Genomic DNA, 20266 nt, shown 5'->3' on the forward strand with positions numbered 1-20266 from the left:
ACTAATGCAATGTCACATAATTACATACAAGTCACAATGTCAAAAACACATTACTCATATTAAATCTAATACAATGTCATATAATTACATACAATAAAGTTACAATGTCAGCTTTATTTTTTATTCATGAGGTTTGACACGCCTCATCGTCCAAGTATAGTTTAAAAGTGGTTCTACTACACAACAGTAACAAATATCCTTCGATACCAATCACTTACAGTATTAATTTGAAAGAGACATATGATGTGATGAAAGACTTTCTTGAAAAAATAAATTATAAAAAACATAGCTGGAACATAAGTGGTGATTTGAAAGTTATAGCTATTTTGTTAGGCATGCAGTTAGGCTATACTAAGTTCATGTGTTTTCTTTGCAAATGGGACAGCCGAGCTAACGATAAACATTATGTTACTAAAGCGTGAAAGAAACAAGACAACTTAACTACAAATGGGAAATATATTATCCATGAGCCTAAAAAATATTTTTACTTCCTCTTCATATCAAGCTAGGACTAATGAAAAATTTTGTAAAAGCAATAAAGAAAGATAGTCCCAGATTTTTGTACGTCAGGCAGAAATTTCTGAATGTAAGTGAAGGAAAAATTAAAGAAGGAATATTTGTTGGTCCTCAAATAACAGAGTTAAAGACTCAAAGATGATGTATTTAACTCGATGTTAAATTATGTAGAAAGTGCAGCTTGGGCTTCATTTAAATACGTTTGCAAAATTTTTCTTGGCAAACAAAAAAATCCAACAATTACCAAGATATTGTTAATCAACCTACTTCATACAAAGCTGTGGGATGTAATATGTCTTTGAAAATACATTTTCTCCACTCAGATTTGGATTTTTTTCTGGACAATCTCAGAGACGTAAGTGTCGAATACAGTGAACGTTTTCACCAAGACATTTCGGTGATGGAAAGCTGCTATAAAGGGAAATGGAATACTAACATGCTAGCCGATTACTGTTGGACATTAATTCGGGATATGCCTGAGGCTATTTATAAAAGAAAAGCATCAGTGAAATCATTTTAACACAGGTATGGCCCTGCAAAATCATAAATTTTACAGATTTTAACAATATTTTTCCTTAATTTTTTTTTAAATGTAATTTATTTAAAATTAAGGATGATAAAAAAATTGTATTTACAGATCTGTAATGTACGCAAAAAAAGGCAATTCAGGAAATGGTATCTATCACACTTGAGAAACATTAAAATAATTTTTTTTTTCTATCAGTGTAATCGAAAAATAAATGTATCAGCTTAATATGTGTAATGATTCTTAAAATATTACAATAAAACAAATCTGATGTGGACACCACATGACTTCCTTGTATGCCTATTAAATTACATATTCACATTTTTTTTTTAAATGAAAAGTGTATAAAATTTTATTTCATTACTAACTTCTGATATTTTTTCATATTTTTATTTTTGTTAATGAATTATTATTTATTGTAAATTTCTTTTTACAATCAGAGGTTAATAATAATTAATTATTAATAAATCAATATATTTTTTTTAAAAAATAAAAAAGGAGATGAAATCGGATTTGAACCAATGTGCCTTTCTCTTTTAAGATCCAAATATTTCATTAATTAAAATCTTATTTGGTTATAAATCTGGAACCAATGAAAATAAGTACCACTTATGATATGTCGTTGAAAATCCCTCAATGAGGGTTTATTACTGCAGTTAAGAAAAAGTCCAAAATCCAGATTTTGTGGATTTTGAGCTTTTCTGGAAACTTTTGGTGCAGTCAATTGCAATCAAAATGAGAGGTGCACAACTAGATGTTAACACAGTCCTAAATCCAAAATTTCAACATCCTACAGCTTATCATTTTTGAGTTATGCAAGATACATACGCACATATGTATGTACATACATACAGATGTCATGCTAAAACTACTCAAAATGGATTCAGGGATGGTCAAAATGGATATTTCAGTTGAAATCTGAAAACCGAAATTTTTTGCGATCACAATACTTCCTTTACTTCGTACAAGAAAGTAAAAAAACATAACATGTTTAGTCTTATTGCTTAGTAGGCTTTTGCTTGTGGTTTAAAGGTTTTTTCTTAAATAATTTATAGCTAGAGAAGGGAAATTCTACTGAGTTGGAGGAATTAAAAAAGCAGCTTACTGGCGCTTTAAGGGAATTGAGTAATGCTGAAGAAGAGTTAATAAGATTAAGACAACGTAAAGCAGACATATCTGCTTTAGAAACTCAGGTATGTTAGTTGGTTTTTGTAATTTTTTATTTTATTTACTATCTGTAGCATATTTATGCAGCATTTTTATTCTGGGTGAACGTTCTTTTTATAATGAGTAGGGTTTTTTTTAATGCAGTTTAGAGATACACAATTTTTTAATATCACAACCTAGGATATTTAATTACTTAAAGTTTATTTATTAAAACTAATTTCTTTTAAAGATAGTATTGAAAAAGACCGTTGCTTTCCTCACTGCATTCTTTTTACCTTTTAGTATTCCTTTGAAGCAAATACTCTTTTTTGCTTTTTAAGAGTTTTATGTCAGTTGACTGTAGATAGTCATTTGGGTATTCCCTTACTACTTTGGTGGCTGGTTCTGAGCTTCTGTTCATGAAACTCACCAGCAAATTTAATTAACACATTACCATACCTAATATATATTTCAGGAATTTTTTAATTATGTTGTTAGTTTGTTTTGCTATCCTAAAAGTAAATTCTATTGATTTTGGATTTCTAGATATCTAATGTTTGACGATAATAAAAAAATAAACTAGTGATCAATCATTTAGTTGGAAAATATTCTTTAATACAGTGCTATAGTATTTAAGAAAATGCATAAATAGAAGCTACAATAGATCAACAATAATGACTTCATGAATGCTCATGATAAAATAAGTTTTAATTAGACAACAGTGAAACATATTTGAATACTCTGTATCAGTTCTCATAACCTATACAGAAACTCTATTGAGATAGTGTTATACTTAACCCTTTGCGCTTGGGTGGCTAGCACTGCTGGCCATATGTCATTCCCTGTCAGATTGTAAGGTGCAGTATTTCCTAAGTGCTTTTAGGTTAGGTGGCGAGCAGTGCTGGCCATAGCTGTTTCTCAGTTAGCTCTGCTGCCGTGTTGCCATCACTGCTACGTCAACTTGGGTCATGTTTTTGTTATGCTGAAACTGTACGAGGATTTAGGATTAAACATTTAAAGCCAAATATAGTTTTAAGTTGGTATTGCATGTATTACATAAAACTGCAAAAAAATTAAGAAAAAAAATGTGTATTTCACTTTATAAAATTATGGAATGAATATATTGAACAACACTCACTAATGAAAATAGACTAAAACATTTCTGTGTCCTATAATTATTTTTTAAAAGTCTTTTCTATATAAAACTAGTCTTTTAAGTCTTTTTGTGTATGATATTTTTCAAAACATATGTCTACACAAAGTCCTGGGTGAGATTACATGTTTTGCAAAAAAACTTGCTCTATTTTCTTGGTCCTCTACTATTGTGGTCAGTGCATACCACACAGTCATTAGATTACTGTCTTCCTTGGGATACATTATTGTAGTTTTCCATTAAGTCACTCTTCTTCTACCATATCTGTGGTAGGTTTCTTTTTCTCACATTTCTCACTTGGCCTACCAGTTACTTTACAAGTTCTTTTCTAAATTTTCTTTTTCTGACTTTCGTTTTTAGGTTTTTCTGCATTAATTAATTTCTTATAGTACAATTCATTTCTTATTTCATCAGAGATATGTGTGATTCATCTATTTTTAAAACCTAATAAATAATAAATACATACTAAATCACAGAATGTAAACATAGCTAGAGCACAGCACACAGCACATGGTACCAAACTAAGGAGTGAAACATAACCACATTTTAATGTTAACCAGATATTATTCAATGCTGCAAACCTTTCAAACACAAACTTTATATAGTTCAGTATTCATCCACTGGGTTTCACTACTAAACAGAGACAATACGAAGACTTACAAGAATTTCAAAATAAAGTTTGTAGAATAGCCAGCTGTGCTGGCTGTCCGAGTAAGGAGCAAAAACGTTAATGGTCAGCGTTGTTGGCCATTCTACCTAAGAGGACTATGGCAGTAAAAATAACTGAGTTACTGAAGAAATGGTGCTGGCTAATACTGCTGGGCACATGAGCTGAGAGGAACTTACTTAAATGACCCTTCTGACCGCAAAGGGTTTATGATAAAATAAAACCAACATTTCAGTTATTATTGCATGCAGAGCAGCAATTGTTTAACATTCAGTCTATTTATACATTGTAACAAATACTGTAACATTTCAAGAGTTGTAAAAACCAATTCATTATTCTTTGTATTCTCTTAACATATAAAGATGTATTATTTAAGCCTTAATAGAACAAACTCATTAATTTTTTTCCATAAATTACTGATGTTTTTAATGTCAGATAAGGTTCTGGAGAAAGAAAAAATTGTGAGATCTGTAGGAGTTTAATACATCTCTAAAGTGTTTAAACAAAATTAATGGTATAGCATCAGAATTAGTATCATGTTTAGAAATGGGGAAAGTAGGTTATAATCTAGCTTTATGTAGAATTTGTGATTGGATAAATATCTTCAGATTTTTAAAAGAAATATTTAATTATTACCATACCAAAGAATGCTGTTGCAAATAAATTTGAGCTCTACAATTTATAAATATGAGAAATATTTTTCTTATGTATAAAAAATGCTCATTAGCATTTTTACAGGCGAATAGAATTTCCAGTAGGAAGTGTAATTGTTTAAAACTACATTAAGTAGTGAGAACATAATGGGAAGCTAATCTTATGTTTGAAAGTTATAAAATACAGTTTTGTTAGTTAAAAGTTATGTTAATTAGATAGTTTTAACTCTCTACTACTACAAAAAGGTTGGCTAAAATTTAGTAGTTAATTTTACCATACCTTATGATGTTACCAACATAATGTATCAGCCATACAGTTATAAAAAAATATGCTATTTTGGCCCAAATAACATAAGATTACTTCATTTATACTGAAAATGTAAATTGTGAAGAGATTTGTGGGTTATGATGAGTACATTACAACTTTAGTAATAGTATGATCATGAAATACTTCTTACCCCTTAGTGTAAAGGGATAATAATCTTTTATTTTTTTGCATATTGACTGTTAGAAAAATTTCCAGTTTTTTTGTACATTCTATTCCAGAACTTTTTTCTCCTACATTTTTCAAACATTTTTGCATAATCCAACATGATTGATGTCACATAAAAACATTTACAAAACCCCCAAAGTTTTTCATATGTTTAAAAATTTATATTTGCGTTATGATGCTATTTAAAACAAGAAGTGTGTTTATTGGTTTATCCTTAAACAGGTTCTAACATGTAACAGTTTTTTTTTATGTAAATTATTGTATCTGTACTTTTTAATAACATTATAATTTTTATTATGCATGATTTAGATTGAAAATGTATATTTTGTTGTTATCATAATAATGCTTAATTTTTATTATACGAGATGTCTTTCATAATTATGAGTATATTAGTTACTGAATCACTGAAGTCTGTTGTTTTTCTTTGAATTATAGGTAGAAGAATTACTGCAAAGAGTTGATGAGGCTGGTAAACAACGAGCTAAAGATGCTGCAGAAATGGATAGTCTTAAGAAAAGGTTATTTTTTCACATCTCTTTGTTTTATTATTTACCAAATACAATAAAAATCATTTCAGGTTATCCAATAGATCTATTGGATTATTTCAGAACTTATATTAGTAAATTATATTTAATTTGACCAACAGAAGTAATACAGAAGCTGGCATTTCTAGAAAACTTTTTGTACCATTTGTCATTACATTTTCAATGATTATTAAAATAATTCCTGTTATCAAACATGCACTGAAAATATGCATCAACTCAATATTTACAGTTAAATAGTACACATAGTATTTTAGAAATATACCAGCTTTTGTATATTATGTAAAAGTCTAGGTAATCATGATCACTAACATTTCTTTCCTTCGATTATGTCAGAACTGCTCTTCAGTAATGGATTAATTGTAATTTAACTCCAATAATTAGGATTGAACAAAAAATATTACAGAGGAGATTCATTTTCTTCCTCTTTGCCCTTCTACTTCACAGATTGGGTGGTAAATCAAATCACACCATTTTTTTTGCTTTTACCCTAAAGATCAATTGTTATGCAGAATTTTTCATATTTGTGATTTTGTTAACTTTTAATATTTTATGAGTTCATGTTTTAGAATTAATGTAGTGTAAATACAATATGGACTTTTAAGAAGATTTAAGTACTTTCTGTTTTTGACCAAAAACTAATACTTAAAAAATATCTTTTATAAAATAAAATAATAAAAATGTCAGCATTATGTAATTTTAATGATCAGCATTATGAAATCCAATGTAATAAACATAAACAATTGTTTTTAATTCTAATCCTCTTTCTTTTATGATGTTATTTCTGGATGTGTTTTAATTGTGTAACCATGAGTTTGTAAGAGATGCAATTTATTATCTTTCAAACTGAATAAAGATTGAAGGTATATCCTTTATTTTCTTTAAGGATAATATTCTGTTGCTAAGGGTTTTAAGAATCTCTGTTTTATTTTCAGTTGATTATAATTGTTGCAGATTTGTTGACGATAAATCCAGATGGGAGCATGATTTACAGAGAGCTGAATGTGAACTCCAAGCTGCTAGTGATCAATGTTCTCAATTATGCAATGAATTATCAGAATGTAATTCTGAATTGTGTAGATTACAGCAGGAATTAGCTCGTAGTGATGAGTTAATACACCATTTACGAGATGAATTAGCTGCTGTTAGTGAAAGGTTAACGAACGGTATTGAAGAAAATGATGCTTTGTATAGAAGAATTCGTGAATTGGAAGGTAGAGCAGTTCCAATGTCTAGTATGAGAGAGAAAGCCAGAAGTGTTGATTCACTCAGTGATTTAACAAATATTGATCTGGATTTAGATTTACAACAGCTTGATAAGGATAGGTGAGTTCTCTTAACTAATTTTGAATTTTTCAGCATATATAATTTCTGTAATATTGTATTACAAAAGCAATCCTTTACTTTCTGACCTTCTGTTGCTTGTGTTAGCTGTCATACAGCACTAAAAACAATTTTTTAAGGATCTCTTTTTTAATCTCTATTTAATAGTCTTTTTTTTTTGTAAGTCAATCATTTGTCTGGTTTAATAATTTATTTTATTCCTTTCTTTCTATGCTAATCTTTAATCTCAAAATATTTACTACATCCTACACCTGCATTTGTTTTTTATATTACAATCTTTGTCTTCCTGTTCAGTGTTTACTTTCTACAGATCCTACGATTATCAAATTAACTAAATGTGTATGTCATAAAAAATGCCCCACTAATCAAGTTCCTCTCTTCATAAGATTCTGTTTCATTCCACGATCTTTGGTTTCTGTTTTATAATTCAATTATTTGTCTTTACAGTTATTACTTTGTACACATCCCTCTCTGACAAAATTATTAAGGCTGGTTGCCTTACTACAGCCTATTGATCTAATTCATATCTTTACAAGATTCTGTCCCTAAACATTTCTGATCCATTTGTAAGAAATCTTTTTTTACCTGGAAAGATTTCTTCTTTTATTTATTTTTTCTCTGTAAAATTTTTATGATTAAAATTTACCTTTCTTAATTTACCTGTGTTTTTACATCATTGCTCTTACTATTTAAAAAATAAATTTTGAAGATAAATTGTCATCAGTTAAAAAAAAAAAAAATCATGATGAAGTAATAAATTTTAAATTATGTAAAAAATACAGTTGTTAACAAGTAAGAAATACAGCATTTTGTGTTGTGGAGTTGTTCGTTGTGTATTGTCTTATTGCAGTTTATGTAATTTAATGATATGACATTTACTAAAATTTCTAACGACCTTGTGTAGTGACAAAGTTTTTGTTACTTAAAAAAAAAATCTGGTGATGATTTATTTTTTAAATAATTTGTTTTGAATCATAAGTAAAATGAAGTCACATGAAGGATAAATTAGTTTAGTTAATTTACAATATTATTCCAATCCATTATATTTATACGTGTGACTTAGAAACTAAATAAATAAAAATAAATTGTTTAATTAACTGTTGGACATATGGTCATGGTTAAATTTCAGCAGGAGATAAATATGTAAAATATAATTACATTTATTAATTTAATTTTTTCAGAGTTGTTGAAGAATATGAAGATCTAAGAGCAAGATTTGAAAAAGCAGTTGCTGAAATACGAGCAATGAAACGTGAGCTGAGAGAATCTCAGGCACAGACCGATTGTCTTGAATTGAGTTTGATTCATGCCAGGCAAGATCTTAAATGTAGAACTCAAGCAGCTGATGCTCAACAAGCATTAATGGCAGCCAGAATACAGGATCTGGCATTAAAATTATCAGCTGCTGAGAAACAGGTATTGATAATTCAATTTGTTTATTGCTATTTTGTATTTTTACTCATTTTTTATACACTTTTATTAAGATTTATTATGATTAAATTTTTATTGCATTTTTCTCAAAAACAGTAGTTTTCAGTGGTATGTCACTGATATTCTGTTTTTTTTTTCAGAATAATAATTTTAGTTTTTAAAAGATAATGTGCGATAAATATATTTTTACAAGGTATGATAAAAAAGTATCCTACCTTGGCTCATAAAAACAAAATTGCTTATCGTATTTAGTTCACTGACTTGTCCCCTTCAAAGTATGCCCCTTCTGATGTAACACACTTATCCCAGCTGTGTTTCCATTGTTGGAAGCATTTTTCAAGGTTATTTTTAATGAGCATCATAAGTCCTCTTGTCTAATTTCTTTGATCTCTTCTCTATCTTCAGATCTCTTTCCTTTATGCAAAATTTTAAGGCTAGGAAAAAGTCAGAAATTACAGGAAGTCATGTCTGGTGAGTAAGGAGCTCACTGGGGTTTTTCAGTCCCATGTTTTGCCAAGAATCTCTTGATAAGTTGTGATGCATGGGTTAGACCATTGTCATGATGAATTTCCAATCACCATTTTCCTAATGTTTGTGTCAAACAGCATCTCTTAGCTGATGAAGAACAGTTGTATAGTATTCTTTATTGGTGGTTTATCTTTGAGGAGCATTCTTGTAAAGAACCATCCGCTGATGATAAAAAAAGACCGTCTGCATGACAGTGCTTTGTGAAGGTGGCTTTCTTTTGCCTAAGAGAACTTGGTGTTTTCCAGTAGGATGATTATGCCTTTGTCTCAGGTTCATAACTGTAGTCTCACATTTCATCTCTGGTTATTTTTTTTCTTAAAAGCAGAATCACTATTAGCAGATTCCAGCATGTCTTGTGCAGCTGGCAGTATTTTTCCTTTTGTTCATGAGTGAGATGTTTTGGAACAAATTTTGCTGCTACGCACTGCATCCTGAGATCTTCTGTTAAAATTGATTGCACTTGGGCAAATGAAGTTCCTGCTTCATCTTCAAGCTCTCTAATTTTATTCAACAATCTTTCTTCATCACCATCTATCAAACTTGCTCGATTTTTTCAGAATTTTTCCTAGTGGAAAATCTGTCAGAGTGTTTATCACTTTTGACAGATGTTTGCCCTTCTTGTAAACAGCAATATCACTCTTTAATGTGTGTAACACCCATACCTTGATCACTGAAAGGTGTTTGAATTTTCTTCATTGTCTCCATTTGCATGTCATCAAATTTCAGGATAAATTCAATGCAGATTCTCTGCTCAACTTGTTAAGTTATTTTGAATGGCAATGAAAACACAATAAGCATTACTTGCACATTTTTCTTTTAAAGCTGTGGTAGCAGAAAAACAGTGAATCACACATCCATATGAATCAAGGTCACATTTGTGACAGTCTCTCTCTCATGCTACAACTGGTTATCACAATACAAATAAAAAGTAAGGTCAGATACTTTTTGATCACACCGCTTATAATGTAGTCCTACCATGAAAAAAAAAATCACTCTTTAAAGTAACTTCATTTTGTTGGCAACAAATTAATTGAGTTGTGATTTGAATATGATCAACATGGCTATAAAACTAAACTAATAGTGTGTAAACAAAAAACAGCAACCAAAATTTTGTAATAGTTTTATGATTACACTTGATATCTTTTGTAACTGATTCTAATTTAATTAGTAAAAGTGATGTTCCCTACTTGGATTAACAGAAACATTATGAAAGTATACATTTATATAGTGAGTAAGTTTTATTTTACTGAGTCAGAGCCGGCAACCCTGGCAGTAGAAGATCTCTTCATTTAGCTGCAGAATTTAATACAAAAGTACTTTCTTTTTATTATTATTAACTGAACAGGATTGTTTTTTTACAGTTGTGAAAAAGTAATGTAACTAAATATATATTCAAAATACAAAAATTTAAATATGAAAGGTTATTTAGAAGTACTTTTATGCATTAGCATGTGTTTGTTTTAGTTGAATAAATAAATAGGATAAATTTGATATCAGAATAAGTTTTTAAAAACACATGTTTTAAACATTTTTAAAACAATTTGTAAAATATTGATTAAAATATTCATGATTATACATGCGCGCAAGCATGTGTGTGTGTGTGTGAGCATGCGCACACGGATGTGCTTCTGTTTTCCAGATTTCATGTTATTTCTTATGTTTCTAGATATCTTCACTAATTTATAACAGTCATTCCTAAATTGTAGAAACTTTTCAGTAACTTAACTTAACTTTTCAGTAACTTAAGTGAGTGTTGGTAGCAACTTGTACTAATCTATTTGCTTTTGGTTTTATCATATTACAGATAAGAACTTTAAAGCAAAAGTTATCTAAGTCAGAAACAAGAGAAAAAAGACGATCATTATCTCTCAAAGGAAGAGAGTCATTTTCAATTTGTAAAGAATTAGAAGATAAGTTAGCTGAACTAGAAAAGAAAATATGTTCATTGGATGGTAGTAATACAAATACAAATAATTTAACTGGTGAAGAACAACCAAAGACTAGCAGTAATAAAAGTAGTTGTAATAGTAATAATAATAGTAATAGTAGTAGTAGTAGTACCTCTAAACAGATTACACATTCAGATTCTAACAATTCTTTATCATCTGTCTCATCTAGTCCTGGTGAATTAAACGGGTCGAATAAAGTTACTTCACGTTTACGTAGAAAATCATTAGATAGCGCAACTAGTTCAGAACCAATGAAAGTCTTAATTAGACTTAGTTCGCTGGAAGCGAAAGTTTCAAAAGCAGCCAAAGGTATAATTATTAGTCGTTCATCACCTTCAAGTAGTAATGAAACAATGGAAACTAATTTTAACAACATAAAAGACGATTCAGTTGAATTAAAAGTTAATGAAGATGTTGTTGATGGTTTAGAGCAAAATAAACAACAAACACAAATATTTAATGAAATTAAGAAGATGGAAAATCTTTTAAGATCAAAATTAAATGATTTATCTAAGAAACGGGAAAATTTAATTGCTTCTGGACAATGGACAAATGAAGCAAAATTGAACCTACTTGCAGAAAAATTAGCATATGAGTCTGTTTTAGTTGGACGACTTCATGATGCCGTGTCACAAACCAGTATGATTGATTTAAACGATGCAGAAAGATTAATTGTGGCATTGGATTCAAAATTATATGGCAGCGATACTAGTAATAATAAACCAAATATTGAAACATCATTAGATTATTTAACAAGAACATTATCACGACATCTTGCTGAACAAAGTAAATTAAAGCCAAGAAAAATTAAAGAGAAAAAAAAATCTGCTGAATCGCCAGCTGTGCTAGAATTGGTAAAGAAAAAGAAAATTATTGACCAGAAAGTTAGTAAATTCCTTGAAGAAATTGTTGATGAATTAGCGATGGTATTTGCAATAGAAACATTAGGTAATGATTCAGAAAGTACCGGTGAAAATAGAATAAAAGAGGCTTGGAGTTTAGCTCAGGAAGCGGTTAATGAAGAATTGATTCAAGCTGAAATATCCCAAGTCATGGTACAGTGTTGTAAGACTTATGAACATTTGATCGATAAAGAATATGAAACTAGGTTTTTAGGTTTATTACATCAAAGAGCATCGTTAGAACTTTGGGCAAATTCATCTAGAGATATTTTGAATAAAGAAATGGAAGTAGCTGTTAAAAAGCTACATGATAAATATCAAGAAAATCTATTAAGATTAAAATCAGAAAAAAAATCTATAGAAAGGCCATCTGAGGATGATGAAGAAAAAGCTAGAATATTATTACAAAGATTTGTCGATGTAGTCGCTCATAAAGCTTTATTAGATACACGTATGTCATTGTTAACTGAAAGCAGTTCACCTCTGATTACAAGTGAAGAAAAATTTTTGTTTGATGAAAATGCTTTTTTATCTGAAGTACAAAATCTTTATGTTAAGTATTGTTATGATTTACGTAATGAAATTGGTGGTGGTAGTTGTGGTGAAGGAAGAATTAAAGAAGCTTTTGGTGATGTATTTAAAGAAGTAGATTTATTACGTGATCGTGTTGTTGACTGTGTACGTGAACGTCATATTGATACAAGTGGTGTTGAAAGTGATAGTATTAGTAGTGAAGGAACTAAAGATTCTGAAAATGCTGATTGGGTTGATGTCGCATGCTGTTACTGCAGTGAAATAAAAGAACGTTTGATACAACTTCAGATGTGTCTTGCTCAGGGAAAAGATTGCCAGCGATGTGCATATTTACAAGAAGAATTGAAAAGGTAATATTTGTATTCTTATTTACTTATTTTTAGAGAATAAATTTTTTAGGTTCCACTGAAAAGATGAAATTTTACTGAATATATTTAAAAAAATAGTGAAACATCACTTTTCCAAGTCTGTTGGAACAAAACTAGACTTTATATAGCCTAGTTTTATGTTTCTCATAACAAGATTCTGCCAAACCTCTCTCTTTCCCAGTTCATCCAAAGATGTCATTTCATTTTCTACCAATTCACCTAATTTATATAACACCATGTCCCTAAAGCATTTTTTATCTCTTCTTTTTCCATTCTCAAATGGTCTTGTAGTTTATTTACTCTTTCTTCCATTTACACTTTTATTTCCTTGTCTCACTCCTTTTTATTTTATAAGTAGCATAAAAGAAGTATAATTTTATTAAAATATATATCATGAAAATGTATTATCAGAATTGATTTGCACATAAACCTTTAAAATCAATAAATTGCCCATTCCATGACATTCCTTATTTTTTTAAATCCTCTTTTTTATGTTAACTTAGTTGTCAAAGGGGCAAAGTTGAACAAGTTATTTTAATGCCATTGATTTCTTGATATTTCTTTCAGTTACTATTTTGTTGTTAGGTTCTAATTAATAATATGCCTGGCAAATCAATTTTATAAAAACTACATATATACTTACTGTATGAGCGAAGGGTGCAACTAGTTACTGATGCTTAATTGAATAAGCAGTTCAAAATAACAAGGGATTTCCAGAATATTATATATAAATCAGTCGATCAATATTGTAATATTATACATTACTTAAATATCAGCTTTTTCACCTCTAATAAATTGATTAAAGTACTCGATATATTGACTGTTATTTATGTAATTTAAAGACTGTATTAATGTAATGTCTTTGTAATAATGAAGTACTAAATTCTAAAAGTTGATTATTTTCTTATGCATTTAAAAAAACTTATTACTGCATTTAACCTTTAAACTGTGATCCTTTCTTTACAGGCGTGAAGTAGATCATAGTGATGAAATGTCAAGAATACAGCAACGCCAGAAGCAAGACATGACTGAATTACAAAATACCCTCGAAGAAGAACGACAGAAATTGGTAATCTTATGTATTGTATATATAATATTAATAAATATTTGTTATTAAATGAAATTTAAACCACCAAAACACAGTATATATATATATATATATATATATATATATATATATGGTAAGTTAAACTTACTATATTAATTCTGAGAACTGATTTTTATGGAATCCCACATATTCAGTTGGCATTTCATTCTAATTACATTAAAATAAATTGTTTTTATAATTTGTGAATTTTGAATATTTTGAAATTGTTACTGTTTTATAAATTTTGAAATTTATTAAGGATGAATATGCAAATTCTGTTGTCCAGTAGTGGATAGCTTCCAGTAGTAACAGTTTCAACATATTCAAAATTCACAAGTTATAAAAACAATTTATTTTTATGTAGTTATAAATTAAATACAAACTGAAGATGCTCCTGCAAAAATCAACTCTTAGAATTAATATGGTTAGTTTAACTTATCTATTTAATGTATTTCAGTGGTTTAAATTTCATTAGCACAGTGGTCAATATGTTATTTAATATATATATTTTAAATATAAATCATGCAGTATAGGATATCCTGTCATGATTGAATTATTTAATTAGATGCATATTAAAAATTAAAAATATTAAAATAAACTATGTACATAGTGTAACGTTTGTTACATTACAATTTTAATATAATAGTGGTAGTATCATGACTGAGTATGCAAGATCCTGCGAAACTATTTTCATGGTAAAATTAACATAAGAAATGTCCTATTTCAATATTTTGTACTAGTTGGTTCATATTAATAAAATTTAAAATACATATATTAAACAAAATATAAACCACCATTTAGTGTATTTGAAAGTTTGAGTTTTCTTTTATATGTGATTAAATTTTCAAGTATCTAGAAACTTTATTTCAGGCTGTATGCAATTTGGAAAAATCTCTATTGTGCAAAAACTGTCAGACCAATTTTGTTGAAATTTGGTGTGTTGCTTTATCATATCAAAAAGTTCTTTGAGGCAAAATATGAATGTCCAATATATCAAAACGTTGGTGAGAACTTTGTTGGTAAGAGTCCACAGAACTGGACGGCATGGCGAAGTCAATAAACTATGTTTACAGTTCTAAACATGACGTAACCCAAAAGTGAAATGAAAATGGGGAAAAAAATTAAAAAATAAGCATGAAAACGTTATGTTCCAGTTCAGTTACAATTTTTCAGTCAATTTTTGTTCATCTGAACTAGGACGAGCCGGACGTTGTCCACAAAAAAATCTTTTTTTCTTTTTTGTTTGATCATCTGTATATCAAAGTCAGTTATCTATTTCACAAGTCAAACATGATCTTTTTTGTAAAATCATAGTCAACTTCAAGTAATTTAACACTTTTGAAATAATGCAGCTATTTACTTTTTCCTATCACAAAAGTTTAATTTCACCCTACCAGTCATGTTTGCACAAATAACAAATGTGATTCAGTTCTTACTTTGCTTTCCTCCAGAACATTTATCATCTTTAAAAGTAAGAATTTTATTGGGCAAACACTTGAAAAAACACTAGTTTCATCCATGTTAAACTAATTGTTGGGCTCATATTCTTTTAAAATGGTTTTCAGAAATGTGTTTTGCCACTGAGAACATTGCATGTCCAAAACACAAGCACTTTCAACCAAAATTACTTTTTCTTGAATGCCATGTTGCTTTTTGAATTTGTCAAGCCATCCACAGTTGGCTTGTAAGTTGGAAATTCCCAAATTTGAAGCATATTCAGTCACTTTATCCTTAATGAGCCCAGTCACAGGCATGTTCTTGTCTCAAATCATTTTTACCCATTTTAATACTGATTTATCATTCTTGTAAAATTTTTAAAAACCTCGTCAAAATTTTAAAAAATGTAAAAATGAAATTTGTCAAATTTAAATCATTCCATTCTTCTCCAACACTTTCAAATGTTTTAACAACCAAATCATGATTTTGCAAAGGTGTTGGTACTGTACTTGTCAAAATTTCATTCGATTTTGCCACTTCTTTCTTTTTCATACTGCTTTCTAGATCTTTTGTTAAGCTGAACTTTTCTTCCACACTTAAAGAATTCTGTTTAGAGGCCATGTTCACTGTAATAAACTTAAAGCTAAACTAAATTTAAAGTAAAAAATCTCACTCCAAATTAGAAAAGGGAATTGTAGAACAGAAACTAGGAATAACATATGACCTCACCAGCGAGTGTTTATTGATTTTTAGTAAATAACCTTCCAGTCTTAAGTGAATTTCTGTTGGAGTAAAAACTGGTGAAACCATTTGTATCTTACTTATTTTATATTTCTTCTTATGAACAAAATCCATGGCACTTTTTTGACTTCAATAGAGATACATAATTTTTTTATGTGAAAACCTTTGTTTGATATGTAGAAATTTTATTCTACATACATAGAAACCATTTTTCTAATGGAAATTCAAGGTTCCTGAAAGATTGGTGTATAGAAATTTTCAATTTATGAAAGTTAGATATATGGTGGTTCAACTGTATTTCTATGTACCAATCAGAATAGAGGTTTACTGATTTATCTAACTATAGTATGAATTTTCCTACAGATTTAATTTATTTTTTAAACATATAGGTACTTAATTATAGTGTATTTATTTATTTGTAACAAATTTAACAAATAGCAAAGATTTTCTTTTGTTGATATAGTGTCTCTCTTTTTGAAGCAGTTCAAATTTTCTTTGAAGCTGAATACTATTCTTCCATAAATGTATCCTTATTTTTTATTTTTTGCAGGGATAAATCCATTATTAAACATTAGATGACTTTTTTTAAGTTTGTATGTTTTTTTACAGGTCAACCAACATGAGCAAGAACAAGCTTTGTTAAAAGAACGTGCTAGAAAATTAGAAAGGCGATTAGGAACTTTAGATTCTGAATACACTCAGCAAATGGATAACTTAAGAGCAGCTTATCATAAAACACTGTCTACAACTTTAGACAGGGATTTGCAGGGTGAAGAAAACATAAGGCAACGATATCAAGCCGAAATTGAACATCTAAGAGTAAGTACATCAAGTTTATTACTAAAATAAAAAAAAATTAATGTTAGGATAAAAACATGGTAGAAAAATTACAGCTTTTTATGGTTGTCTATGAATTTCTAGAAAAGAATTAGAAGCTTTAAGCTTATTTAACCAGCTTTGGCTGTTAAATTTTTTTATTGAATATTACTTTCTTAAAAATAAACCTTTTAATTACTTCTTAAACAAATGTTATACTTACTCAGTTTGATAATAATCCAGTTTCATGAAATCAGGGATAGCTTTAGCCATGTTTCATCTATATGTACTATTTGATTTCAGATGAGACAGCTAGCTCTGCTAAACCTATTTAGTTTTGTGATTAACTTTATAAAAATTTCTTAAAATTTTTTTTTTTACTTACAGTTTGAAAATGTTGTACAATAAAACAACAAACTTCTGTTAGTTATTAACTGTTAATATAAAAGCAGGTATCTTGTTTTCATCTGACTTATCTTCAGTGTTTCTCATTCCTCTTTTTGAAACTTCTTTTTGTATTAATTTTAATCCCTTTACAGGAAAATGCTTTGAAATAAGAAATTGTATTAAATAATATATATCATCATGTTATTTTTATATTTTATTATAGGAAGGACAGAAGCTGTTTACAGTTCATCCATTGATTGCATTTGACTTTAATTGCTTTTTTATTGAACATACTTCTTTTACCATTAGAAGGAATTGTTAATAATATAATTTTTTTGATTGTATTTATGTTTTAATGTTTAATATACATGATAACAGTATAAAATAAATTCAGTATTTTTAATATATTCACTATTTTCTTGAAGAAGGTTTTAGAATAGATAAGGTTAAATTCTCCTTCACTGTTTGTTGTTTATTTTAGGAAATAAAAAATATAAAAAGACTCATAGGTATTTTTTAATCAGTACTTATTTGCACAATAAATGCATAAATTATTTTTTATGAAACTAAGAGACCAGATTACAAGGTAAAAAATATTATGTTTAGTTAGCTAGAGATGTTTTATGGGAATATGTATACATAAATAATAGAACCTGCTGGAGTTAGATATTTCTTATTAATATCTCTTTCTTTTTCAGGCATTATGTGAGAAAGGTCTTATGGGAATGGAAAATTCTCATAGAAGAATTATTGCTGAATTGGAAGAAAAGCATAGACAAGAATTAGAAGCTTTAAGGGTTGAAAAAGAACAAGCACTTGCTGAAGAAACTCAAGCGACATTAGCTGGTAAGGAAGATTAGTCTTTTTTTTCCGTAACAGATCTGTTGTGAAGAACAGAATGTTTCTGTGCTGTATTTAATTTTATTTTATGATTTTTATATGACTGAATGCTGATTTGTTCTCTTCAATGTAATATGAAGCGTATTTATCACTGCCAAGATGTTCTAAACAAAGAATGTGAGTAGAAAGACTACTTTTTTCTTCGTTTAATGCATTTACTAAGATAGGAATGGTGTAACACACCAATAAATTTACCTTACCCTCCATTTGTTTAGCAGTTATTAGTTGGTTAGATGCATAGGCGGAGAGTAGAATTATTATAAAACTTAAAATGAAATTAAAAAAATATGTTATATTTTAATTTATTATTATATTTTATATATTAACTTGAAGTCATTGTTAGAGCATTTCTAAAAATACATTTCAAACACTACGAGTTAGATTTGAGCTAATAAATATTTTGCCATTTGGAAGATTAAACTTGTAAATATTCAATAGATTATAAAAAAGAAGAACAAAATTGTAATTAATTATTAACATTTTTTACAGCTTTGGATGCTATGCGTAAAGCACATGAAGCTGAAGTTCAGAAGGAAATAACAAAATTTAAATCTGAATTTTTGAAGAAAATGCAGTCTTCACATGATATCGGTGCTCTACATAAAGAACATGAGTAAGTAAATATGATTTTAATTTGATTTTTTATTCAAGGGAAATCTGATGGTGATTTGGATGAAAAAAAAGTAATTTTTTGTTTATTTTATCCATTTTATTGTTCTGAATTTTAGCTTTTATTTGAAACTAAATTTATGCAATATGATCCAAAGAAAAGGTATTAATTGATTAATCCTTTTTTTTTGTGATATCGCCATATACGCTTGAAAGCTTGTGCATGGGATTTGGAATTGTAATTTTGTAGCTTATGAAAATTAATTTAAAAAAAAAAATCATTAAAATTTATATCTATTATTATTATTTATTATCTTGCACTTATAGTACAGAGCTGCTCCTGTGCTATTCGATAATTGCTCACATATGGCATTACTCAAAGTTCCCAGTGTTCATTTTGTAATCCTATTTAAAATAGAATTTTTCATATTGTGTATGTTACGAGAAATGTTCCACAGTTCGGGATGTTCGAGATTGTGCATCTTTTAATAAAGGCAGTTTTTCAAAGTGCCTCATACATAAGTTTGGAGTGAAATCAGGTGACAGCTGTATCAGTGTATACGTGTTTCAGGTATTGAACAAATCAAAAAGACAGAAAAAGCTACTGATGAAATACAGAAAAAGATCAGACAAAAAAGCAAGTACCTAAAAGAAAAAAAAAACTTGAAGAAAAGTTTGATGCTTATTAAGTCCTGATGACCCATCTTATGGATCAAGCAGGCATTGACTTAAGCAAACATATAAGGCTAACCATCAAATTATTTCTACATTTTCCAAAAATTCATTTTTTTACATTAAGGCACACTCTTTCAAGAACTACAGAAATATGATTTTTTTTTTTTAAATTGTTGCATTAAATAATAATAATAATTGAATGAGACAACTTTAAAAGAATTAAAGAATCTTTCTTAAGTAGTTAGTTTTTCATTTGAATTGTGGGATCAGTTTTCATCATGAAAATATAACTAAAAAAAATAACAGTTTCTTTGCAATAAGTTACTCATAAAAGACAAGAGACTGTACTTTTGTAGAAAAAAAATTGATGATTCTAGCCATTATAATTTTTTTTTTTAATGTATTTTAACTAGATAATTTTAAACATAGAAACATAAAGGCCATCTGACTTTTCATAATTTCTTTAGTGTTCTAGCTACATTGATGGATAATTGGTGCAAGATTTTTGTAATAAAATTTGGATTGTCAGATGGTGACATTTAAATTTTTGTGCCTCCATTTATTATAAGAATGTTTATTATAGGGCTGAGATGGAAGAAATTAAAAAAGAAATCTTGTCATTGTCAGAAAAGTATTCAGTGAAATGTGTGGAATCTGCTGCTCTTGAAGAAGAACTGCGCGTTGCTAATTCACAATTAGCTCAAGCTCAACAGCATATATTGCAGTTAGATTCAAGGTGAGTTTTTAAATTTTATTTTATGTAATTGAATTACTAAATAATAATTTAACTCATGTTAAAATTGCATTCTATTGATATACTAATAATCCATAGGATTCATTTTAGTATATACTAAATTACCAC

The 20266-nt window shown here is 28.6% G+C and overlaps 1 protein-coding gene across 10 annotated transcripts in view; it reads left to right on the top strand.

Moving 5' to 3' along the window:
• Positions 1-20266, top strand: part of osp (myosin phosphatase Rho interacting protein outspread) — a 679682-nt gene that overhangs the window by 636962 nt on the left and 22454 nt on the right. For all 10 annotated transcript variants that reach the window (XR_012756241.1, XR_012756240.1, XR_012756239.1 and 7 more), the window contains 10 exons: positions 2098-2235; positions 5590-5672; positions 6651-7022; positions 8222-8456; positions 10804-12734; positions 13719-13821; positions 16627-16836; positions 17919-18066; positions 18610-18733; positions 19988-20140. Coding sequence is in view for 7 of the 10 variants with exons in the window: in XM_075364979.1 (XP_075221094.1) it covers positions 2098-2235; positions 5590-5672; positions 6651-7022; positions 8222-8456; positions 10804-12734; positions 13719-13821; positions 16627-16836; positions 17919-18066; positions 18610-18733; positions 19988-20140 (3497 nt within the window). In the remaining 3 variants the exon portion in view is untranslated. The remainder of the gene's footprint in view (positions 1-2097; positions 2236-5589; positions 5673-6650; positions 7023-8221; positions 8457-10803; positions 12735-13718; positions 13822-16626; positions 16837-17918; positions 18067-18609; positions 18734-19987; positions 20141-20266) is intronic.

This window comes from Lycorma delicatula, chromosome 4 (genome assembly GCF_047948215.1).
Source record: "Lycorma delicatula isolate Av1 chromosome 4, ASM4794821v1, whole genome shotgun sequence".
Lineage (NCBI taxonomy): Eukaryota > Metazoa > Arthropoda > Insecta > Hemiptera > Fulgoridae > Lycorma > Lycorma delicatula.